Source organism: Nymphalis io, chromosome 27, assembly GCF_905147045.1.
Source record: "Nymphalis io chromosome 27, ilAglIoxx1.1, whole genome shotgun sequence".
Taxonomy (NCBI): domain Eukaryota; kingdom Metazoa; phylum Arthropoda; class Insecta; order Lepidoptera; family Nymphalidae; genus Nymphalis; species Nymphalis io.
The window spans coordinates 7776956-7802607 of NC_065914.1; the positions used below are offsets into that span (position 1 = coordinate 7776956).

Consider the following 25652-nt stretch of genomic DNA (forward strand, 5'->3'; position numbering starts at 1 on the left):
AAAATAATTTTCCCCGTATACCACAGATTATTAATAAGAAGTCAATTCAAGGTCAGAGTTGTCATTGGAATTAATTATAGAAAAAATTGTCATAACGATTACACAAGACACAATCTCATTCGCATACCCGTGTTCATTTTCATAAACAAATTCTTATCGTTTATTATTTTAAATGTCTCTCCGATTCTATTTCATTGACATTCGAATGTGTGTATGGCAATTGATAATTTAATTTCGACAGGTTCAAGCTGAAGTCCCCGGGTCGCCGATATTCGTGATGCGACTTGCGAGATCAGCTCGGCACTTGGAAGTACAGCTCCTAGCTGACCAGTATGGTGAGTCAAACAAACAAAATTTAAGATATACATAACTAGTTACCGGAGCCGAGATGGCCTGGTAGCCGAGATGGCCTAGTGGTTAGAACGCGTGAATCTTAACCGATGATCGTGGGTTCAAGCCCGGGCAAGCATCACTGAATTTTCATGTGCTTAATTTGTGTTTAAAATTCATCTCGTGCTTGACGGTGAAGGAAAACATCGTGAGGAAACCTGCATGTGTTTTATTTCATTGAAATTATGTCACATCTGCATTGGAGCAGCGATAAGTTCAAAACCTTCTCCTCAAACGGGAGAAGAGGCCTTAGCCCAGCAGTGGGATATTAACAGGCTGTTACTACTACCAGAGGGGAGATGTTGTTAAGCTGTCCTATTCTGTACCTCTAATAAAATGTATTGAAAATTTCATGATGATCGGTTATGTAGTTAGACGTGAAAGCGAAAAAAACAAACATACTTTCACATTTATATAAATAGCAAGATTTTTATGACAGCTCCAACCGTTTATAGACTATGATAGTTTCGTTTGAGTAACTTTCTAAATGTATGTTATTTATTAGTGGAATTATTATAAGTGATTCTTAGAAGTTACTAAGTTACTTATATACTGACATGACATGTATATGCATTATAAATTTAAAAAAAAACCAGTTAAGTCTTGCAGTAGTACCGTTGTCTATGGTAAAGTTAACCATTTACTCTTAAAAACCTTGTCTCTGTCTGTTCCCGTTTATTCGTCTGTTATTATATTTGAATATAAAATAAATATGTTAATGTTATATAATTATATATAATTTATTTATAAAATTATGAATAAGGCCAAAACAATATATGTTTATAAGTAATATTATAAATATAACTGTCAATTTTTTCGCGCATTTCCCCTCTCTAAGGCGACAGCCAATCTCCCTTATTAAAGTAAGGGCATCCGACCTCCAACATCCCAACGTCTCGAACGCTAGTGGCACAAATAAAATTATTTTACACAAGGCATATTTCTCCCGCTTTCTCGCTGCTGCACTCTCAGCAGCCGGCCCATCCGTCCGTATTGTGTGAGCCAGGTGAGAGACCACGAAGGTATTGACACAGGTAGCATACCAATAGATTAGAATGGTATTATTGTATCAATCAAAATCAATCAATCAACAGCCAATCATTGTCCACTGCTGAACATAGGCCTCTCCTAAGGTGCGCCAAAGCTCCCTGTCCTCCGCCTTCCGCATCCAGTCGGTCCCCGCCACTTTCTTAAGGTCATCGGTCCACCTGGCTGGATCCCTACGCTGCGTTTGCGATCCGTGGTCTCCACTTTAGGCCTCTTATTATTATTATTTTTATTATTATTATTACTAGTATTATTATATATTAAATATTTATTTACAGGTAATGCGATATCCCTGTTTGGCCGCGACTGTTCCATCCAGCGTCGTCACCAGAAGATCATAGAGGAGGCTCCGGCCGCTATCGCGAAGCCCGACGTCTTCATTGAGATGGAGAAGGTGGGAATGCATCTTATGTTGCGTCATTTATCGTGAGATTATCTCTTCTTATTGCTAACAAGATTTTTTTTCACATCTGCTCGTTCGTAATTCGTACATGGCATTTGAAAATTTAAAATAAAAGTATCTAATTTGAATACTTTCCATCGACGAGGATTCTAGTGGTCATAACTCTTCAAGTGTCATATCATAATTACCACTTAAAAAGTGTTAAGTGATATTGATCATGTCAAGTTCTTATTTCTGAAAAGGGAACTAAATTGGTGCTTGAAAAGTAATTGCTACATGAAGTGGTCTATCTGGTCTCCCGTAGGCGGCGGTCCGCCTGGCTAAGATGGTGGGCTACGTGAGCGCGGGCACGGTGGAGTACCTGTACGAGCCGCTCACCGGCAGCTACTTCTTCCTGGAGCTCAACCCGAGGCTGCAGGTGGAGCATCCTTGCACGGAGATGGTGGCCGACGTCAACCTGCCTGCCGCACAGCTGCAGGTAACTTTCACTTTACAAACACATATAAGCTACATACATATAAATACAAATATACAAATAAATATTTCAGTAACAGCCTGTGAATGTCCCACTGCTGGGCTAAGGCCTCCTCTCCCTTTTTTGAGGAGAAGGTTCTTGGAGCTTATTCCACCACGCTGCTCCAATGCGGGTTGGTGGAATGCACATGTGGCGGAATTTCAGTGAAAATAGGCATATGCAGGTTTCCTCACGATGTTTTCCTTCACCGTAAAGCACGAGATGAATTATAATCAAATTATAAACAAATTAAGCACATGAAAATTCAGTGGTGCTTGCCCGGGTTTGAACCCACGATCATCGGTTAAGATTCACGCGCTCTTAGCACTGGGCCATCTCGGCTTAAATATTTATTCAAAGTAAAATAATCAAAATGTAGTAAAAAAAATAATACAAGTCAGTACATGTGTCATGAAAGTGTAACATTGTTTTGCTTCAAAAACTCTTGATAATTTGAATTACAGTAAATAGTAATTTATTCAAGTACGATTTACTAATATAATATAATTTTAAAGCCACTCTTTTTTTTCTTTAATTAAATGTCTTTTGATGGTGGAAAAGAGTATCTACTGAGTTTTTTGCCGGTTCTTCTCGGTGGAATTAATATTTTTTGAATCGAATGGTATCTTTAAATTTAATTTAATTCTGTAATAAAGAATTAAATGTATATAGAGTCTACTTGAATGTTTTGTGCCAATCAGTTTATATTAACGACTTATTTTTTGTGTTCCAGATCGCCATGGGACTTCCACTCTACCACATCAAAGATATCAGGCTGTTATACGGGGAGTCCCCGTGGGGAATGACGCAGATAGACTTTGACGAACCGAAGCAGAGACCGTCGCCGTGGGGTCACGTAATCGCAGCTAGGATCACGTCCGAGAACCCTGACGAAGGTCAGTAGAACAAAAGGCATAGATTTACACTGATATTATAAATGCAAAAGTAACTCGTGTGTGTCTGTTACACTTTCAAGGCTAAACCGAGTGAACCGATTTTGATGAAATTCAGTGTAAATCCTCGAAGATATCCTCAAGAATGCCAATTGATCCAATTTTGAAAATAGAATGCACTAAAACAGTAAAATTATTATGTTTATAGGTTTCAAACCGTCCTCTGGTACGGTCCAAGAGTTGAACTTCCGGTCCTCAAAGAACGTGTGGGGATACTTCAGTGTGGCGGCTTCGGGTGGTCTTCACGAGTTCGCTGATTCTCAGTTCGGGCATTGCTTTTCGTGGGGCGAGACGAGGGAGCAGGCGCGAGAGTGAGTACACTATTAAACAGAGTAGAGTGTATGGTCTGGAGTGAACTAGATATAACCTGAGGATCTCACATTAGGGGGAAAGGAAATTGATTATCACGGGGTGGTGCAATAATGCGGAAGTATGAATGTCATATTACAAGATTGCGTCTTTGGTCTACTAGTTAGCTCATAAAACAACAGATCCCGAACTCCTGGCCTCAAACCCAGGGCGATTAATGACGTTTTAGAAGGATTGTGACGTTTTATTACGATTCTATTAAATGTTTTTTTTTTATAGAAATTTGGTAATCGCTCTAAAGGAATTGAGCATCCGTGGTGACTTCCGGACGACCGTGGAATATCTTATTACATTACTGGAGACTCCGTCCTTCCAAGACAATAATATTGACACGAGCTGGCTGGACGCACTCATCGCGGAAAGGGTGAGTGCTAATGAGCTGTGGTACATAATATGGTAGGCATTTATTTAGAATATCTATTATATATCGTCTTTAAAGCGGTGATGAATAATAATAATTATATATGGCGTCGAAAATCAAACATTTATCATATAAATAAATTATTCTAATTTAGTAATGACTATATCGAATAATTAATAATTTAGCGAAAACAATATTTTTTCATATTCATACGTTAGCTGTTAGAAGGTCTCATTAACTGTTTCCTTGGTGGTGGACTTAATGTAAACCTGTCTAGGCAGGTTACCATTTACTCTTCAAATAATCATCTTCTAAAGATCTAAACCTTTTGCAGGTTCAAGGCGAGAAACCAGATGTAATGTTGGGTGTCATCTGCGGCTCCATACTCATAGCGGACAGCTTCATAACGGCGCACTTCCAGGAGTTCAAGAGTGCCTTGGAAAAGTAAATTGAATTGATCTTGCACACCATACTTAGTAGTGATGTTCTTTGCGCAAGCCAGTCTGACGAGGTTCCACCAACTCTTCAAATATTCCATCGCCAAGCAGCAATATTTGTAGTGTTGTGTTCCGGTTGGAAGTGTGTGAGCCAGTGTAACTACAGGCACAAGGGACATAACATAGTACCTATAACTTATGTAAAGGATTTTTAATAGGCGTCTGTGGGCTTTGCTGACCACTTATCATCAGGTTGTACCATTTGCCAGTCCACCTTCCTTGTTATGAATTAAAAAAATATATATAAATAATATTTTTGTTCACAGAGGTCAAATTCAAGGGTCCAGCCAGTTGTCCAACTGTGTTGATGTGGAATTGATCCACAGCGGACACAAGTATAAAGTCCAAGCTACAAAATCCGGCCCAACTTCCTACTTCCTGTCAATGAACGGAAGCTTCAAGGAGTTGGAAGTACACAAACTTACGGATGGCGGTTAGTAAATATATGTATATATAAAAGATTAGGTTTCTAAAAATTTATTGGACACTAATTAGTATAGAGGTTTGTTCTTATATAGTGCTCAGCATCCTTGTTGTGATTGCATCTAGTATATACTGTCTGTACTCGAATCAATGCTCTGTGGGTTCGATTTCCACCCAGGACAGACATTTCTGTGCATGAACATGTCTGTTTTTCCTGAGTCTGGGTGTAATTATCTATATAAGTATGTATTTACAAAAGAAAAGTAGTATATGTATATCATTTGTCTGGTTTCCATAGTACAACCTCTGTACAAGCTTAATTTGGGATCAGATGGCCGTGTATGAAAAATGTCCCAGGATATTATTATTATTACAATTCATTATTCCCTTAATCAAATAAATATATTAGTTACCTTGGGTATTTAATATATATTAATCATTCGAATGAATATTATTTAAAGAAAAAGTGTAGCTGGATTTAATTATTTGTATGGTCTATTCCAATGGCAGATGGAGTTAAGATATAATAATCAACTTGATTTGTCATGACATCATTGGTCGAGAACTAAACAGTCTGTGGTATACATTGCGGATTCGTGAAAGATACCATTTGGTATTTTACTTTTGGAGCAAAATTTAAGTGGATATGAGTTGTTAAGTGGAATAGTGTTGTATTAAAAATAACTATATATTAATCATGAATATGAAAATCAATGGTTTGGTAGTACTTTTGATTGATTTTGATAGTTAATAAGTACTTTTGACTGGTTAAGAGTTTTGATTGCAATATATATAACGATTACCATTGTGCAGGACGGTAACTTCCATACCTTCGTGGAACGATTGCACTATCCTTAGGAGTTTTGGGGGGCATCCAATTCTGACAAGAACCGAGTACAACCCCTCTCTGCTCACGGAGTCAAAAGCCTTATTTAGGTCTACAAATGCAATGACTAGGGGGGTATGTTGCTCCCTACACTTTTCTTGTAGCTGTCTGAGTGAAAATATCATGTCGACAGTTGACCGTTGGGATCTAAAACCACATTGTGCCTCAGGGTATACGCGGTCGGCGAGCCTTTGTAGTTTGCCTAAAATGGCCCTGGCAAAGGCTTTACCGACGATGCTAAGAAGAGATATTCCGCGGTAACAGTTGCAGTCGCCACGATCGCCTTTGCCTTTATAAAGAGTGACGATGTTAGCATCTCGCATATCCTGAGGGACGTAGTTTTCTTCCCAGCACTTAGCCAGGTGGTTATGAAGGATGGGCAAGAGGCACTCAAGCTTGACGACTTCGGTGACAACATCGTCTTTTCCGGGGCTCTTTCCGCATTTGAGCTTCTTGACGGCCAAATAAAGTTCCTCTACTGTGGGTGCAACGTCTAGCTCGTGCCAAGTTGCCAGATTCGGGACAAGCTCCATTGCTTCTGGCTGAATATCCACTGGGCACGAGTAGAGCCCCTTGTAGTATTCTACCCATCTTGCCATCTGACGGGTGCTGTCTGTTATAACAGAACCGTCGGTTTCCTTGAGAGGTGCCGTCTTTTTTGGAGTAGGTCCAAGAGCTCTTTTGATGCCCGCGTACACCCCGCCAATATCCCCCGCGTTTGCGCACGCTTGGATGCTTTGGCAAAGCTCTGTCCAATACGCATTTACAAAGAAGCGCGTGCTACGCTGGAGTGAGGCTTTTGCCTTCGTGAGATCTTTACGCGTCGCATCGCAAGGGTTAAGGCGAAAATTTAAAGCGGCTTGGCGTTTCGAGTCAATCAAGGGAAGTAAGTGCTTCTCGTTTTCTTGAAACCAGTCGTAAGATTTTGCCTTTTGATAGCCAAAAATCTTGCCTGCAGTGTCAGTGAGAAGAGACTTGACTTTTTCCCATTCGACTCGCGCTGATGCCGTACTATCCCAAGTTGCAACTTCTTCGCGGACGAGTTCCCCAAATGACTCCACTACTTCCATGTCACGAGTCTTGAAAAGATTTATCTTTTTTCGACCGAGTGGCTTGGAAGAATGGACTCTTCTAGGGACAAGTCGGACTTTAGTAGCGACGAGGCTGTGATCGGTGTCGCAATCGGCACTGTGAAACGCCCGCGTGTGGAGCGTTTCCCGTAGATCCCTCCTTCTTGTAAGAGCAAGGTCTAATTGGTGCCAGTGTTTAGATCGAGGGTGCATCCACGAGACTTTCCGCATCATTTTGCCTTTAAAAAAGGTGTTGGTAACACACAGCTGGTGCCTTGAGCAAAACTCCAACAATCGTTGTCCGTTGTCGTTAAGCTTGCCTATGCCGTGTGCACCGAGGCATTCAGGCCAGGCTGATGTACCCTGACCGACGCGGGCATTAAAGTCACCCAAAATATGCAGTCTGTCAGTTGGATTCACCCTGCGCACTGTCTCATCGAGCTGGCCGTAGAATTGATCCTTGGTCTCAGGTTTTGAACTAAGCGTCGGTGCGTAAGCGGAAATTAACGTGACAAAGCCGCTTTTTGTGTTTAGACGCAAGACCATAATCCGCTCGGAAACGCCTACAGGTGTCTCTATGGCGTTGATGAGATGGTTTCGAACCGCGAAACCTACACCATGCTCTCGTGCTTCCAAGGAACTCTTGCCCTTCCAGTAAAAAGTGTAGTTAGCTTCACGCAAAGACCCTTCGTCTTCAGTTCTGGTCTCTTGTAAGGCTACGATATCGATATTGAGCCTTTTAAGCTCCACGTCGATACTGTAAGTTTTGCGCAGTTTTTGGGCGCAATCGGAGCTTCCGTAGGTGTTCGGGAAGCCTGTCCTCATCGTTCGGACATTCCATGTCGCAAAGCGCATGTAAGCAGCGTTGTTGTGGGTTTTGAGATTTTTGTTTCTTTGAGCAGGTGGTTAATGTCACAGCGTCAACGTCTAGCTGTAAGGCTTGTGTTCCGTTCACCCAGGCGGAACAAGTTAACGCTGAGGCGGATCAGTACCTTATTGATCGGGGGCTGCCCGACTTAAAGCAGGCGGTAACTGATCAATGGATCTACAATGGATCCTCCTACTGTCAAGAGTGGCCCCTGGCGTCCGCACTTACGCCTATTCGTGCTGACTTATAACCGGTGACTGCCACTCTCCGTGTTGTTTTCCACCTGCAAGACAGGTGAGCGAAGTGTCCTCTCCGTGGATGCTGCTACGCCTGGGCCAGGCGACTTTATGGCAACACGGGCTTGCCCAGTACCCATGCCACCCTCTCCTCCTCCCCAGCAGGATCCGCAGGAATGACGAGTCAATACGTGTGGTGCTGGTTTGGCCGCAGGTGACTGGCTTACGCCTAAACGGAGGCACCGCTCCGGGTTTAATATTAGTTTTCCTTCTTCTTTGGCGTGACGCTAGGATAATTTTGGGAAACAACGTATCAAGGAGAGGGGTGAGGATACTGTGGTCACGGAAGATACAGGAATGTGACACTAGTAGCTAGAGCAGTCCGGGGTCGCGTACCCGTAGTGATTCCAACCAGCTATCGGACAGATAACTGGTAGATCCACCCTCTGGACAGTTTTTTTAAATATAGTTTTTTTTTAAATATAGTTGTAAGTTTATAGCGGAATGTAGTAGACGTACGACAGACACAGGTTTCCGCATTATTTTGTTTACAGATCACGTAAGTAATTATAAATACAAACATAGCACAGTTAACTTTGTAGTTCTCCATTTGCACTGATCTTCAGCTAAGAAACCACGTCGTGGTTTGCTGGTTAAGGAGTATTATATAAATTGTTCGGATAATATAAGTTTCTCAGTGTGTTTGGCGGTGCGTGTTGCACGAATGTCGTTTATTTTTAGATGTTCACGCATTTGTTGATGTGATGAAGGGTGAAGTCTTATATATAACTCGTACAAATGACATTCTCTTCAGAAGCTTATGCATTAGACCTTATAAGTTATATACATGAGAACAATATGCTCTAATGTATATAAGGCAGATAATGAAGTTTTCTATTAGTGCTATTCTGTAAGAATTTACTTCATATTTCAACAGTAAAATGCTGGAAACCAACCAAAGTTTTTTATTTATTTTGATGCATACATCCAATAACACACTACAAATTGGAGTCAATGACACTTTTCACTTTTCGTCATTCAGAAATAAAAAAACTAACCCATGCTAAAAAATTACATAACATATACGGATTAAGGAATGGTGATGAGGGGTACCTCTTGAGCATTATTTCTTTTAGAATCGGATGTAAATGACATTAAAAAACCATAACCACTAATAAAATAAAATTTCTACCCCGTTCATCTAGTAGAATCTACACTGCGAATTAAATATAATTGGAAATCAAAATTTGAATAAACTACACATAACATTAACACTTTTGTATTTATGTCTTGCCTTATTTACTTTTCATTTTGTCCTTTTAATCTCATCAAACTTGTCCGTTCCTTTGGTTTATTTTTATATAATTCCATCGAGTTTGGTAGTACGATGTGCTTGTGTGATTTTAGGATTACAATTCTTAGTTTTTTTTTTTCATTCATGTTTTGTGTTAGTTTCACTTATATAAATGATATTAATGATATTATGATTATTAAGCTGGTCTATTTTTGGACTTGTCTTTCCATGATGTGACTATCACTATTATGAGTCCAGAATCACAATCGAAGTTACCGTCCTGCACAATGGCAACGCATCCACGCCATTCGACGTACGCCGTGGTGTTCGTCAAGGTTGTGCACTGGCCCCCACCTTGTTCGGAATATTCTTCTCAGTGCTTCTGAAGGTTGCTTTTGGAGATGAACAGCAAGGCGTCCACTTACACACGCGAACCGATGGTAGGCTGTACAACATCTCAATGCTCAAGTCCAAACGCTACAGGGAGGACCTATTTGTAGATAGTCTCCTCTTCGCTGACGACGCTGCCTTCGTTGCTCATGACCAAGCTCAACTCCAGAGTCTAATGGACAAATTTGCCAGAGCGTGCGACCTCTTTTCAATGTCCATAAACTGCAAGAAGACCGTTATTTTAGCGCAAGGATGTTTAGAGCAACCAGTCATCTTGCTTAACGGCGCACCTTTACAGGTGGTTAACAAATTCTGCTACCTTGGGTCGCATTTGTCGAGCAATCTCTCGCTTGATGCAGAGATCGACTTCCGCATCGGCAAAGCAGCCTCTACGTTCGGGAGGCTCTGTTCAAGGGCTTGGGATAACAGACACCTTACGGTAAAAACGAAAATGCTTGTTTACCAATCATGTGTCCTAAGCACACTCTTGTATGGAGCAGAAACGTGGACAACGTACGCAAAACAAGAACGCCGACTAAACACATTTCACTTGCGCTGTCTTCGGAGCATTCTGGGCATCACATGGCAGGATCGCGTGACAAACGAGTCTGTTCTAGGCGAGGCACAGCTGCCTAGCATCATGGCCATTCTAAAAAAAAAACGGTTACGGTGGCTGGGACACGTGCATCGAATGGAGCAGACCCGTCTTCCAAGGCAAATACTACTGGGAGAGGTTGTGGATGCAAAGAGGTCTGTTGGGCGGCCTATGCTCCGTTACAAAGATTGCGCTAAGCGTGATATGGTTGCGTTTAACATCCCTAGCAATCGATGGGAGGAACTGGCAGAGGACCGTGCCAAGTGGCGACGCCTTATTCACGAAGGTCAATCAAAGCATGACAATGACTGGTTTAAGCTACTAAAAGAAAAACGCACTAGGCGTCATGAGCGGGCTTCAAACCCCCGCCCATCTGGGGGCGCATACACTTGTCGGAAGTGCGGCCGGAGGATCCTCTCTCGCATTGGTCTATTCAGTCATGAACGCAAGTGCCTTCGCGATGCCGCTTAAATCATCTGTCAAAGATGCAGAGGCCTATATATATATAACGATTACCGTAACCGTAACCGTAACAGCCTGTGAATGTCCCACTGCTGGGCTAAAGGCCTCCTCTCCTCTTTTTGAGGAGAAGGTTTGGAGCTTATTCCACCACGCTGCTCCAATGCGGGTTGGTGGAATACACATGTGGCAGAATTTCAGTGAAATTAGACACATGCAGGTTTCCTCACGATGTTTTCCTTCACCGTAAAGCACGAGATGAATTATAATCACAAATTAAGCACATGAAAATTCAGTGGTGCTTGCCCGGGTTTGAACCCACGATCATCGGTTAAGATTCACATGTTCTTACCACTGGGCCATCTCGGCTTCTTATAACGATTAGAATAAATAAAATTGGTATTTAATTGCAGGTACCCTACTGTCTATCGACGGAGCTTCATTCACGACGTATTTAAGGGACGAGGTGGACAAATACCGTATCGTGATCGGTAATCAAACGGTGGTCTTCGAGAAGGAAAAGGATCCGTCCAAGTTGCGAGCGCCGTCTGCCGGCAAGCTGATCAACACGCTGGTGGAAGACGGCGGCCACGTCGATAAGGGACAGCCCTATGCTGAGATTGAGGTGAGAGAAAGAGATGTACAAATTTTGGATTCGGTATCTCGTTTATTATACTGCTAAACGCCACTACCTTGTTGTGTCGTGTTTCGGTTAGAAGGGGGAGTGAGCCAGTGGAACTACTGACATACGGGACATCTCAGCTCCCAAGCTTAGTGGTGCATTGGCGATATAAGACGTGGTTGGTATTTTTTACAGCGTCAATGTGTAGGCTACTATTAGGGGGACTATTGAGATCATGCGGCGTACTTGCCTATCGATGTGCCTATAATTCGCGAGTTAATAAAATTTTCAGATGTACATATTTTCGTTATATCCTTCTTTTGTTGTAAATGAGTTTTTGTCTATCTGTATCGTCTGTTACATGAATTTGCTGTCGCTACCTTTTTCTATTTTGTGTTTAATTACAAGCGGCGTCTACATATAACTAGTTGCGAGGCTATTCTATGTATATTTGTTAAACGTATCAAGTGTCGTATTCAGTGTATACAAGTGTAGCTAAACCTTAATAAATAATCGGTTGCAGGTGATGAAGATGGTGATGACGCTGGCGGCGCCCGAGGCGGGCCGCGTCACGTGGGCGCTGCGGCCCGGCGCCGTGCTGGACGTGGGCGCGCTCGTGGGCACGCTGGGTGCGCACCCCTACTGGCGACCCGCCTTGCTGGGCGACTGCGAACTGAGTCCTCGTGTCGTTTGTTGCAGAGCTCGACGATCCGTCGCTAGTGACGACCGCACAGCCCTACAAGGGACAGTTCCCACTCGAGGACAACCCGCAGCTCTCCGAGAAACTGAATCACGCCCACAATAAGTACAGGGCTATCTTGGACAATACGCTCGCTGGTAAGTTCTACATAAAAGTTACGTATTATATAATTGGATGCACTTTTATCTCAATCACAGACTATTTCAAAATTTCAAAAACGAAGTACCTCCTTCTCGCTCATATACGCTAATTCCGCCCGCGTGCTTGGGCTACGTGTAAAGTGCACTGTCCTTTTCTATACCCTGACAACGTGAATGCAAAATAATATTATAATAAAAATAAAAACATTTTTTACAATGCCAATGTCCATGGGCGTTGGTAACCACTTACCATCAGGTGGCCCATATGCTCGTCCGCCTTCCTGTTCTATAAAAAAGAAAATAAAAAAAAATGTTCTTATTTTAGGCTACTGTCTCCCCGACCCGTACAACACGCCGAGGTTACGAGAGGTTGTCGAGAAGTTTATGCAGAGTCTGCGTGATCCCTCGCTACCTCTTCTTGAATTACAAGAGGTTGTTAAACTATTGTAATTGTTGTAATAACGTTAATTAATTTGTGGTAGAGCTTTGTGCAAGCCCGTCTGTTTTGGTATATACCGTCCACTCACCAACTTACTGGTTATGGAGCCGGTGTAATTACAGGCTAAGGGCTTATTAGTTTCCAAGGTTGGTGGCACATTGGCGAAGTAAGGGATGGTCAATATTTCTCACAACGCCTATGTTAATGGACGCTGGTTGCACTACTCACCTACTTGTTTCATAAAATAAATAATGATAAATAAAATTACATCTCTATTTGAAACCGTAGAACGTAATACGTAAATAGTAAATTACATTGTTACTCTACCATGACCGATGAATTTAATAAAACTTTAAAAGTTAGTTACTTATATTCAAAGAAAATTACTTAAAAAGAACACACATACAGGCTATAACAAACATCTCTGTCTCCAGGTGCTGTCGTCTACATCTGGTCGCATACCCCTCTCCGTGGAGAAGAAAGTCAGGAAGCTGATGGCGCTGTACGAGAGGAACATCACCAGTGTGCTGGCGCAGTTCCCAAGTCAGCAAATCGCAAGCGTTATTGACCAGTGAGTTACCCCCCCCCCCTTCCCCCATCTAATATAAATTAACCAAACATGTATGGAATAATATATCAAAGGATTGGTGTTATAATGACATATATCCATTGGTCGGCAGCGTGTGGGCGTAATTTTGATTCTATTACGCAGTCTATATATAACAACAATATCTTTGTTTTTTTTTTTCAGCCACGCAGCATCCTTGGCGAAGAGAGCGGATCGTGATGTGTTCTTCATGAGCACCCAAGCGTTAGTCGTTTTAGTGCAAAGATACAGGTGATTAAGGACAGCCGTATATATATTAATGTTGTCAATATTGGTACCTTATAAACAGTAACAGCCTGTAAATATCCCACTGCTGGGCTAAGGCCTCCTCTCCCTTTATGAGGAGAAGGTTTAGAGCTTATTCTACCACGCTGATCCAATGCGGGTTGGTAGAATACACATGTGGCATAATTTCAATCAAATTGGAAGCATGCAGGTTTCCTCACGATGTTTTTCTTCGCCGTATAGCACGAGATGAATTACAAACATAAATTGTGAAATCGACGTTGACCAACTCATACCATGTTATATGTTTTAAAAATTGTTCTATTCTTTTTTTCATCGCGAACAGTATAATTTCTACCAATTGTTGCCATATTAGTTGATAATAGTGTAAAAAAATTTATGGAAGATTTCTCATAAAATTATGTTCACTAGTTTTTTTTAAAATGGTAACAATGTTTAATATATTTAAAGGAATGGTATCCGAGGACGCATGAAGGCAGCCGTTCATGATCTACTCAAGCAATATTATCAAGTTGAGAGTAATTTCCAATTGGGTAAGTCCATCATCGATGTATTAAAATATTCATTATAACATTTAATTGGTGGTAGAGCTTTGTGCAGACCCATTTGGGTAGGTACCGCCCACTCACCTCATCTCAGGTTTAAAGGGCTAGTAAGCCGGTGTAACTACAGGCATAAGAGACGTAACATCTCAGTTCCCAAAGTTGGTTGCACATTGGTGATGTAAGGGTTGATTAATTTTTATATTATTATAGCGTCAATGTCTATAGGAGGTGGTGACCACTAACTTTACCAAGTTAGTAAAGTAAAGTAATAAATCTGCGTAATGTATCGCCAGGTCGTATGTATTTCTATTTAATCCGTTGGCTTGCGTGCAGGCTCGTACGACAAGTGCGTGATGGCGCTCCGCGACCGCTACAAGGACGACATGCAGCCCGTCGCCAACATCATATTCTCGCACAACCAGGTCGCCAAGAAGAACCTGCTGGTGAGTACGACCACATTTACGTATAAATGATGCTCTAGTGTATCGTGCAAACCGTTTGCGTGATTGAGCATTTGAGTGACAATTATGTGAGATTTTTCATGTCGAGTTTCGGTTATCAGGTGACCATGCTGATCGACCACTTGTGGTCGAACGAGCCGGGCCTGACGGACGAGCTGGCGGCCACGCTCAACGAGCTCACCTCGCTGCACCGCGCCGAGCACAGCCGGGTGGCGCTGCGGGCGAGACAGGTGGGTACACCGGCACGGGTGGTGACGGTGGTGGTGGTAGTCCTACACCGGCACAGGCGGTAACAGTGGTACAGGCTTACTTTGAATACAAAATTGTCTAAATCATGATTCTTCGCCAGGTTCTGATCGCCGCCCACCAGCCGGCGTACGAGCTGCGCCACAACCAGATGGAGTCCATCTTCCTGTCGGCGGTGGACATGTACGGCCACGACTTCCACCCCGAGAACCTTCAGAAGCTGATACTCTCCGAGACGTCCATCTTCGACATACTGCACGACTTCTTCTACCATACCAACGCCGCGGTAAGCGAAATTAAATTTTATTGGGAGTTGATAACGGGAATGAATAAGGACTTATCCAGGGGAATTGGCTAAGAATGAGACAAGTCCTGTCGATTATCCAGGATTTTTTAATGAAATATATGACTTATGACGGGATATTGTGCCTACCTTCCTTCCTACCCTGGAAGGTATATATATATATTACAGTGCTATAGATCAGACAAGATCTAGCTGACCTAGGCAACGCTAAACCAAAATTATAATACAAAGAAAATACGGCTAGTTTTTATGTATATCCTTCAGTAACGTAGATTACTATTTTTATGATTAAGCGCATAAGGTTAAACTCTTAGGGTATATAAATAAAATGAGGGTTTACTTATGTATTTGTATCATTTATTTATTAAATAGGTGAAGTACATCTATAGTTAGGTGAGAAGCAAATACAGGCTGATTTCATATTAAAAAAAAATGGTTTCGGCCATATACTAAGTTATAGCCTATTCCAACAAAGATATTCATTATGGATTTGAAAAAATAGCGTCTTGAATGTCTAATGTATGAGATGGGCTATAGAGAGCATGAAAAATAAATATACTTTGAATTAAACGAAATTCGAGTTCTTGAATATATTTTCTTCTAAGACCGCAGTAATGTGTACATCGAGTACGACGAGTTTAGTATCTGTAACAGGAAGACAATTAAATTATATAATTCGGTAACGATCACACACATATGTGCTGTGTTGTATGACTGTGTTCCTCCTGTTGACATTAACTGCGATTTGTATGAAATGAAAACAGCGCCATCTATTGACAATAATTGGAATTCCATACTCATATTCCAAATCGTAGTTAAACGCAAACTATCGAATAATTAGAAAAACACGCATAAGGTACATCTAAAGATTAGTGTGAGTTATGAGGATGCTGTTATTCGACGGTCGATATTACGGTCACGGCGTAATTCTCAAGGGTGCATAATCTTTGGGCCAGTACTATGAAAAACTTGTTACTTTATTGCAATCGTTTTGAACTGTAATCGTTGCCGTTTATCCGTTTTCCTATTCTTTAATTTGATTATCGACTATTGGCATAAATGTTTACAATTAATTTCTGTTTTGACATAACAGTAACAGCCTGTTAATGTCCCACTGCTGGGCTAAGGCCTCCTCTCCCTTTTGAGGAGAAAGTTTGGAGCTTATTCCATCACGCTGCTCCAATGCGGGTTGGTAGAATACACATGTGGCAGAATTTCAGTGAAATTAGACACATGCAGGTTTCCTCACGATGTTTTCCTTCACCGTCGAGCACGAGTTGAATTATAAACATAAATTAAGCACATGAAAATTCAGTGGTGCTTGCCCGGGTTTGCGCACGATCATCGGTTAAGATTCACGCGGTCTAACCACTGGACCATCTCGGCTATGTTAACATAACAATATAACGTATGGCGACATAACGGTATATCTTAGCATAACATCGGATCGTTTCCGATTCGAATAATTAAAATTGGATTGGAATTGAATCGGGAACGTATCGTCATAGGTTATATGGCTCCCGGGACATTTTATAATTCACGAATGTTTCAAGGGCAATGCTCAAAGTCTAGGGTATGATATACATTACTTGGTTCTGCGCCTGAACTTTTTCCGATCAGATTATGAGAGGGACGGATTATTGAATGTACTTGTGTTTGGGCGGACGCTTTGCACTGTATATCCCGTGTAGTTGGGTAGCCTCTCTTTAGATAGGCTGCTGGATATAATCGAATATTTTTATTTTGCTCGCGTTTTATTTGCTAGTTAGATATTATCATATTGTGAATTCTATAGCTCCTCTTCCCATATCTGTCATTCTGTCTCGCTCTTTTTGTAGTTATAAATGAATATTAAATTATCTTACGGTTACGAATAGATCCATGTCGAATATTAATAAATTGAACGCCGTTATCTCGATTGGTATCTGTAAATGATATTAATACTATACATAGGTGATAGAATATATATATATATATATATATATATATATATATATATATATATATATATATATATATATATATATAATTACAGGCACAAGGGTCATAAAATCTTAGTTCCCAAGGTTGGTGGCGCATTGGTGATGTAAGCGATGGTTGATATTTCTTATAATGCCAATGTCTATGGGCTTTAGTGAGCACTTACCATCAGTTGGCCCATATGCTCGTCCGCCTTCCTATTCTAAAAAAAATAGACATATACAGGTTTCATCACGATGTTTTCCTTCACCGTCAAGCACGAGATGAATTATAATCACCCATAATTGAACCCACGATCATCGGTTAAGATTCACGCGTTCTTACCACGGGGCTATCTCGTCGTTACAAAGTGTGTCGATTAAAAATATTTCAGTCAGTAATTCTTGCATTCGTCTGTATAATGTCATGCGATATTGGACCTTATTTAAAAGGGAAGAATAAACCTTTGTCTAACAATTTGTCTGAACAATCACCAATACTTGGTTCATGATGAATTTTCTATAAAGAAGGGTTTTTAATAAATACCTGTCCCATGGCGATCATGAATAGTATCGTCTTTCGTATGCTGTTAGATGTTATGGTCTCCCACCCCGAGCAGTATATTAGAGTAGATGTTTCCATGGACTGCAATAAGCAAAATGTAAAAATAAAAGTGCCATATGGTAGGACTCTGTGCGTAAGTTTTCCTGTGTACTTAACGCTCGCTCATTTCTTCTACCGTTGAATATATTTGATAGTTGAGCGGGTTATATTTGATACATTGTATATAGCATTCGCAATCTTTTATTCTGCATACAAGCATAACATATATTGTCATATTAGAAACGAACACCGATTCGGTTAAAATATCTAACATGAGAAGAACCGGCGAAAGATTTCAGCCGGCTTTTTTTTTTACAAAGTTTAGTTTTGACGCTTCGCTTTTAGTGAAAGGCTTTGGTGTCGGGTACCTTATGATCTTTTCTGTTTTCCCGTCGTAAGTCATTGGAACAGCGTGATGGAATACTCGTATCTTATTTAAGAGGAAAGCCTAGAAGCTTATACAAAATATTTCACTGAAAAATCTTGAATAACCGATCGGTGTTGCCATTTGACATTTAATTTCCCGGGATAACCTACTTAATAATTTGATATTTACCATATGCTTTAGTTTAGCTGAATATCGACACGGTAGGTATATATGTATGACTGTTCCTGTCATAAAGATGATGTACCTAAGATCCAAACCGAAGCCCTGGAAGTGACAAACGTTATCAGTATAGTTACTTTTGTCAATACGCAAAGAACATAATGACAGATTACGTAAAAAGAGGCTTCTTTACAGTTGCTACGGAATCGTAAAAATCTTGATATTATTGTTAATGATATTCCTCAAGAGGTATTCAAGCTTTGAAAATAAGAATATTTAAATCCGGCCGCTGGTAGATAGGTTCTGACTTCAGTTCTGTCAGTTGGTTACGACGATATACTCTACAAACATAAAAAGCTAACATAACAGAGCAATATGGATTTAAAAAAAATAAATTTCGCGCAAAATTATGAAACTTATTGTAGGTAGATAAATAAGCGATTAAAATATTTCACTTCAAAAGTACATTTGTTCGGAACGCATTCTCTCAGTGGCCGGACATTAATAGGTATTGAAAATTACAAACCTATTCCACCGCTTACCTCTGTAATGTGGTACATACAAGTTCCAATTTGTATCATCGTTGCAATTAAAATTAGGCCTAGCCAAATATTGAAGGTGTCCTGAATCAAATCCACGTATCTAAAATGAGTGAATTATTGATATAGACTCTTCAACCTTCAACAAAAGTTGTAGGTCAACAACAGCCGAGCACAATTGTGTTTCGTATTTATATAAAGTGCGATAAGTGGAAATATTTTATCCACCAATTATTTGTTATATAACGTTGCCTCTAAAATAAACCTGATGAAATGATAAAGAAGAAAATAGTAACTACTAAGTTTTGCCGGTTTTTCTCGGTATATTTATTCCGAACCCATGTAAATTAAATGTAATCCTGTAAATGTCCCACTCTGGGCTAAGGCTTCCCATCACTTTTGTGGAGTAGGTTTGACAACCCAAATACAGCATTCGGTATAAACATATTTCGTACCTTTTCAATTTATTCTGTTCGCGAATAACATCAACGATCCTGTCATGGATATCCGCCTCGTTAGCTGCCTGTAACGCGTCCTCAACCGCCTTGCAGTACAACTCCATTTTCAAGCAAGCGTGGTTAATGCAGAGACCGAAAAACCCATCGTATCCGGTGAAATTTATAACGTACAATAGACATGCGTACAGCATATAAACAAACATTATCTCGAAGGTCGGCGAATCGAATCTATCCTCTGGTTCCATGAACGGTATGATCAGGTCGTGCACCATGTGTTTTGTGGGCTCGGATTTGAATAGGAAATTGTATATGTTCAGTGCGACGGCCATAAACGGGAAAGTCATAACACAAGTTATGACCGTAATTGCCCAGCACTTCTCGCTGTACAGCAGGCTGTTGGATATGCTCTTATTGATGATACTCTTGTAGCTCGATGGTAGATTGTTAAAGGATTCGTAGTCTTTGTCGATCTCGTCCACGATACCCTTTGCTGGTATCTTCTTATAGTACATGATGAACATCTGGTAGGATAAATCTATTTATATTTGAATAGTTTCATCAAGAATGTTATAAGTTTGCCTGTGACATCATAGCTCTCTAATGGATGGTTTTTCAATATTTATGGGCGGTGGTGATCACTTACCATTAGAAGGCCGTTACCGCCGCTTATTTAATAAAAAATGTTGAAGTACATTCTCTAGAAGGGATGTTTGATGAGGAAAGTGTGTTGATATGCGTGTGCTCTTGCACATGAGCGCAAATAGCTTGTCAGTGTGATTGGCCATCGTAGTTAGTTTCTTGCGTTAGGAGGAAACTATTTATTTATGAAATATAACTTACCTTAAATATACCCCCAAGAAACGGACCGACGACGGTGCTATGTCTGATAATGTTGATGATATCCCGTCGCTTCCAACAATTGTATATATCCATTAATATCATTATCGACAATGGCACCACACTAATTAGGACAAGAACTAGAAAAAAAAACTATTCACTAAAGTGAGAGTACAAGTTAAAAACAGCGCTAACAAAACGAGAAATTTGCGGCCGAAAATTGTGTGAGCGCCGCTTTGTCGTAGTTGTTAATGGGCGAAGTGAATTCGAAATCACCAAATAAAGTGGAGCCCAGCTGTGGGACATTTAATCAAGGAACTGTTCCTTAAATATAGTAACTGGAAATTAGTACATATTTTGACTCATTACTTCCTAATACCAGTTTACCAAATTAAAGAATAATAAAATTATGCTTACGTATACCGACTATTCGTCGCGTCTCCGTCTTCGGATTGGGGTATATCAACCCCACTCCCATCACGAAAGGTATGATTTTGTACGTATCGACGAAAGTCGTGTAAGTTCTCTCTAAAATATAATATAATTGTCGTTATATGGTTTTTTAGATCTAGAGTTTTGCCTTACGTGTTTTCAGAACTCGGCGTAAGTTATCATTAATATAGAAGATCTTGGGTAGAATATAGTCCAGCTGCAGGACCAATGGGTTTAGTATAACTATTGCTAACTTTCTTTCCGAGGTATGGGTATAGTTTATTGCTAACTAACACTTTGGTCTGTTGAGAATTTCTCCACAGAAACTTTTTTGTGGTCCGAACCAGGGTTTGAACCCAGACGAAATCTGGAGACACTAAACCAAGAGGCAGTCTGCACGTACATATGCATTTATATATAGATTTTAGACAGCTTTATGTAAAGTTATTCAAAGGATTGAGGAATGATTATTTAATTTATTTATTTTAGTGGAACTTTTAGAAAACTATCGTTAGACTTTATTACCTTTATTATTCTTGGTGCTTTTAAGTTCGTCCATCTTGTAACTAAGTCGCTAATGGATTATGAAGACTACGTATTTAACGAGCTTTTTATTACAATTACTCGTGTACAGGATGTTCAGAAATGTCGTGTAGGTTTTTTGAAAATATTTAAAAAAAATGCCATTTTAATGAAACTACTGAGCTTTTTTAAATGTCTCCTCTAATAATCGTTCAATTAAAAAGCTTTCATCAGAAGTGTTGACATGAATAAAATAGTGCTATAAAGGTTTTATAACGTCTGAGATTTTGTCTGCCTCGGCTTCTTTTGTAGATATAAGATTATACGAGACGTTTTGATCCAGGATATAAATATCATTATAAAGCTATTCTAGTTATAGTCTCAGCATTGTCGCTCTCAACGTGGAAATGGGTATCTAATCTATTCGGTGATGCAACATGAGCCGGTTGGCGTGGTTGGTGAATGCTTGCCTTTCACGTTGAAGGTTGTGGGTTCGATTCCCACCCAGGACAGACATTTGTGTGCAAGAACATGTCTGTTCGTCCTGAGTCTGGGTGTAATTATCTATATAAATATGTATTTACAAAAGAAAAAGTAGTATATGTAGTATATCAGTTGTCTGGTTTCCATAGTACAAGCTCTGTACAAGCTTAATTTGGGATCCGATGGCCGTGTGTGAAACATGTCGCAGGATATTATTATTATTATTATTATAACATCGTGGTTTTTTGATACTATCCAAATTAATGATAAACATAAATGCATTTACATAAGAATTAGGTCATTGCTGATGTCATTACGGTGGTTAGAATACGTAAATCTTAAACGCAGAACGCAAGTTTGAATCCAAGCGAAGTAAGGAGTTTTTAAGTACTTAATTGTTGTTTATATTTCGTCTCGTTTTTGTATCGCATATATCTGATGGAATTTTGCCTCGAGTGTTTTTGGCTGGTCGATTAAGCTCGTAAAAAGACGAAGCCTTCGCCGAACAGTGGAATATTTAAATGCTGTTAGGAATATTTTTTTATCGCTGGTCGCCGTTGCCACCCTTGATAATGCCTCGGGCGTCAGAAGCGAATTGTAAAACGATATCTTATTCAAAGGAATCGTTGCGATTATATTATAATAGATAATTTCTTTATTTAATATTCAATCAGTAATGCGTGTCTGGGCTTTATAATCGAAATAATTATTTGAATGGGAAAAAAATGTCATAACCTTTGAAGTAATAAGTCAAAGAGAATAAATTATGTTTATAAATTAAATTCATGATATTTTCCTTGGCTTATCAAAGTTATTAGGAACTAGTTATCGGCCGCGGCTACGTCTGCGATCTGACTTATGATCGTTTGAGTAATTAGGACGTGTGAGAAAAAAACAAACTCACTATCATATTTGTAGTTTTTTTTATATAGAATAGGAAGGCGGACGAGCATATGGGCAACCTGATGGTAAGTGGTCACCAATGCCCTTAGACTTTGGTTGTAAGAAATGTCAACCATCGATTACATAGCCAATGCGCCACCAACCTTGGGAACTGGGGTCACTCACCCTTCAAACCGGAACACAACAATATCAAGTACTGCTGTTTTGCGGTAGATAACTGATGAGTGGGTGGTACCTACCCAGACGAGCTTGCACAAAGCCCTACCACCAGTAGAGTAGTTGTAGTTTGTTAGTTTAGCTAAATCGGAAAAGCGATTTAATTGTACGTAATATCTTACTTGCTGGTCCATAAGGACCCAACTTTTGTCTGAACACATATCTCTCGTTAAGTATGGTATCATATGGATATGATGCTGCGTTATGATGTGTAGGAAAATTACCTGAAAGACTTATAAACTGTTATTGCTCTTAAAAATACTGACATATTTCATCTATATACCAAGTATAGCTTAGAAACTTTCTGGCAGGACGTAAAAATGTTCTTCACCAGTGGGAGACTCGTTGAGGTATTATTTGACGGGCCGTTGGCATGGTTGGTAAAGACTTGCCTTTCACGACGAAGGTTGTGGATTCGATTCCCATCCAGGAGAGACGTTTGTGTGCATGAATATGTCTGTTTGTCCTGAGTCTGGGTGTAATTATCTATATAAGTAAGTATTTACAAAAAAAAAGTAGTATATGTAGTATATCAGTTGTCTGGTTTCCACAGTACGAGCTTTGCTTTGTTTGGGATCAGATGGCCGTCCGAGGATATTATTATTATATAAACATTATATACAACAGGTATGTAACGCGGCGTTGGAGGTGTACGTCCGCCGCGCGTACACTTCGTACGACATCACGTGTCTGCAGCACTTGGCGCTGTCCGGCGAGTTGGGGGTTGTACATTTCCAATTCGTTCTACCGACTGGTCATCCGAACAGGTTTGTTAAGTTATCTGGGATAACACATTGATACCAAAATGATATTTATAGAATCGTATGTAATCTTTTTTTAATTGAATTTGCCATCGATACCGAATGTTTTTCGTGACATTGATTCTTAATCGCCATATAGATTTGTGTTTTTTTTTGTGGAAAACAAATCACCTACATCAGCCAAATAGACTACCAAAAATATTAATAAAAATTAAATAAATATTTATATGTATAAATCTTTGTTACCAGAATACCAATAAGTCAATCAGAGATCGAGCTGGCTTCAGCCCAAGACCAGGAAGGCGTGCCCGCGGAGCTGTCCACCGCTGCGATGAGGAAGTGCCATCACCGCACCGGGGCTCTGGCCGCCTTCAACTCCTTCGAGCAGTTTGTGGAGTACGCGGACGAGCTGCTCGACCTCGTGCACGACTTCGCAAGCTCAGCCACAGTCAGGAAAGAGGTGAATTTAAGAAAAAAATTACACGTTACAAAAGTATAAATATATATTATAATATGTATATTGTACCTTGAAAAAGCTTGAAATGGCCGTCTTGAGGCGTCGCTCACCTTGTGTTAAGTCTGAATGTTTTTATTATAACATGTTTAAGTGTAGTGACTGCTGATGGTCCTTAACCCTTAAAAGGATGATAAAACTATAATTATTATGAAAAAAAAAATCAAGTTTGTGACGTCATTAATCTAAACATAAAGCGGGTGAAAATGCGAAACGCACCTTCTTATATAATGATATTAATTACGAAAACCTTCGAAACGCGCCGCATCTGCTTTATTATGCATATCGGCTTAGTAGTATTTTATTTCAAGTTAGTCAGGCGGGCAAATGTGCAACATGATTGTAAGTGGTCACCACCGCCCATAGATATTGGCGCTGTAAAAAGTATTAGCATTATCTTAGATTGTCAATGGGAAAATCCAAATTTGGGAACGAAGATGTTATGCCTCGAGTTTGCCGTTACACTAGTTCTCTCATCCATACTAAGTATTGCTTTTTGGTGTTAGAATATTGACTTGGTCAAAGTGAAATCATCTCACGTTGACCAAGTCAATATTGGTCGAGCCGAGATGGCCCAGTGGTAAGAACGCGTGAATCTTAACCGATGATCGTGGGTTCAAACTCGGGCAAGCACCACTGAATTTTCATGTGCTTAATTTGTGATTATAATTCATCTCGTGCTTTACGGTGAAGGAAAACATCGTGAGGAAACCTGCATGAGTCTAATTTCACTGAAATTCTGCCACATGTGTATTCCACCAACCCGCATTGGAGCAGCGTGGTGGAATAAGCTCCAAACCTTCTCCTCAAAAAGAGGAGAGGAGGCCTTTAGCCCAGCAGTGGGACATTCACAGGCTGTTACGGTACGGTTACGGTTAGAATATTTTATGTGGGTGGTAGTTATCCAGATGGGCTTGCGCACACCACCGAGTAAATATACAAGGTGACAGTTTATTTTCAAATCGTTTTGTTTCAAATTAATCGAATACTTAAGGTTTTGTATTGATGCAGGATTTACAGGCGCTCCAAGATGGCAGCGAGACCCGGGACAGCACGAGTATAAACGTCGGACACGACTTGAAACCGAGCATCGAGGAGGAAGTGGTGAGTTCAACTGGCGAATATAACCCGCTCAGTCTGTTCGCTTAGTTAATGCAAGCACCGATGAGTTTTTATGCGCTTAGTTTGTTATTATCTCGTGTGGGGAAGGGGTTAGAGGAGGAAGAATGAGTAGGTGTTGAAACGAGCTCGAAGCATCCTTAAGAGATGATGAGTCTTCCACCCTGCAGTGAGACATCAATAGAATAATAATAATAATGTATTTATCATAAGATCCGATACAAAATGTGAACAATAATAGCTGCAATAGTATAGTTATACTAAATAATAATAAGTAAAGCAAAAGCGTGGAGACTGCTATTTTAATAATTGAAAGGTCAATCGGTGAGAGGGTTAATCTCGTCCACTGCTATCGGTTTCGATGATTTCGTTATCTGTATTGCTAACTAGCTTCCGCTTACGGATTCGCTTGAGTTTTAGAGGGGGGGGGGTATGTTTGTGTACCCGTTCCGAGCGTACTCGTATTTAAAGTCTCGAAATCGTTCGCAGCCGCTGGAGCCGATCCACATCCTGATGATCGGCGTGCGCGACAGCGGCGACAGCGACGACGGCGCCGTGTCGCGGCGCTTCGGGCAGTTCTGCCGCGTGCACGCGCGCGAGCTGAGCCTCAAGCGCATCCGCCGGATCACCTTCATGCTGCTCATCAAGTCAGTCGCAGCCCGAGTAGCATCTCACTTTTGGGGCCGCTCCGTGG

General features: G+C 40.5%; 2 protein-coding genes across 7 annotated transcripts in view; one reads left to right on the forward strand and one right to left on the reverse strand.

The window, feature by feature from the left end:
- Nucleotides 1–25652, forward strand: part of LOC126778770 (acetyl-CoA carboxylase) — an 86546-nt gene that overhangs the window by 44050 nt on the left and 16844 nt on the right. For all 6 annotated transcript variants that reach the window (XM_050502408.1, XM_050502403.1, XM_050502404.1 and 3 more), the window contains 22 exons: nt 242–335; nt 1716–1831; nt 2145–2318; nt 3088–3250; nt 3456–3618; nt 3896–4040; nt 4372–4481; nt 4801–4967; nt 11169–11380; nt 11901–12006; nt 12077–12214; nt 12543–12649; nt 13091–13227; nt 13408–13494; nt 13960–14042; nt 14388–14497; nt 14617–14745; nt 14865–15047; nt 23192–23331; nt 23575–23785; nt 24851–24943; nt 25448–25605. In XM_050502408.1, coding sequence (XP_050358365.1) covers nt 242–335; nt 1716–1831; nt 2145–2318; nt 3088–3250; nt 3456–3618; nt 3896–4040; nt 4372–4481; nt 4801–4967; nt 11169–11380; nt 11901–12006; nt 12077–12214; nt 12543–12649; nt 13091–13227; nt 13408–13494; nt 13960–14042; nt 14388–14497; nt 14617–14745; nt 14865–15047; nt 23192–23331; nt 23575–23785; nt 24851–24943; nt 25448–25605 — 3026 coding nt within the window. The remainder of the gene's footprint in view (nt 1–241; nt 336–1715; nt 1832–2144; nt 2319–3087; nt 3251–3455; nt 3619–3895; nt 4041–4371; nt 4482–4800; nt 4968–11168; nt 11381–11900; nt 12007–12076; nt 12215–12542; nt 12650–13090; nt 13228–13407; nt 13495–13959; nt 14043–14387; nt 14498–14616; nt 14746–14864; nt 15048–23191; nt 23332–23574; nt 23786–24850; nt 24944–25447; nt 25606–25652) is intronic.
- On the reverse strand, nt 15666–20522 carry LOC126778935 (odorant receptor 13a-like). Its single transcript, XM_050502689.1, has 8 exons — nt 20426–20522; nt 20012–20148; nt 19169–19692; nt 18717–18816; nt 18184–18279; nt 17571–17669; nt 16931–16990; nt 15666–15710 (listed from the first exon to the last, which is right to left on the reverse strand). Exons 1-8 carry the CDS (start codon nt 20484–20486, stop codon nt 15666–15668), a joined length of 1122 nt encoding a protein of 373 aa, XP_050358646.1. The 5' UTR covers nt 20487–20522.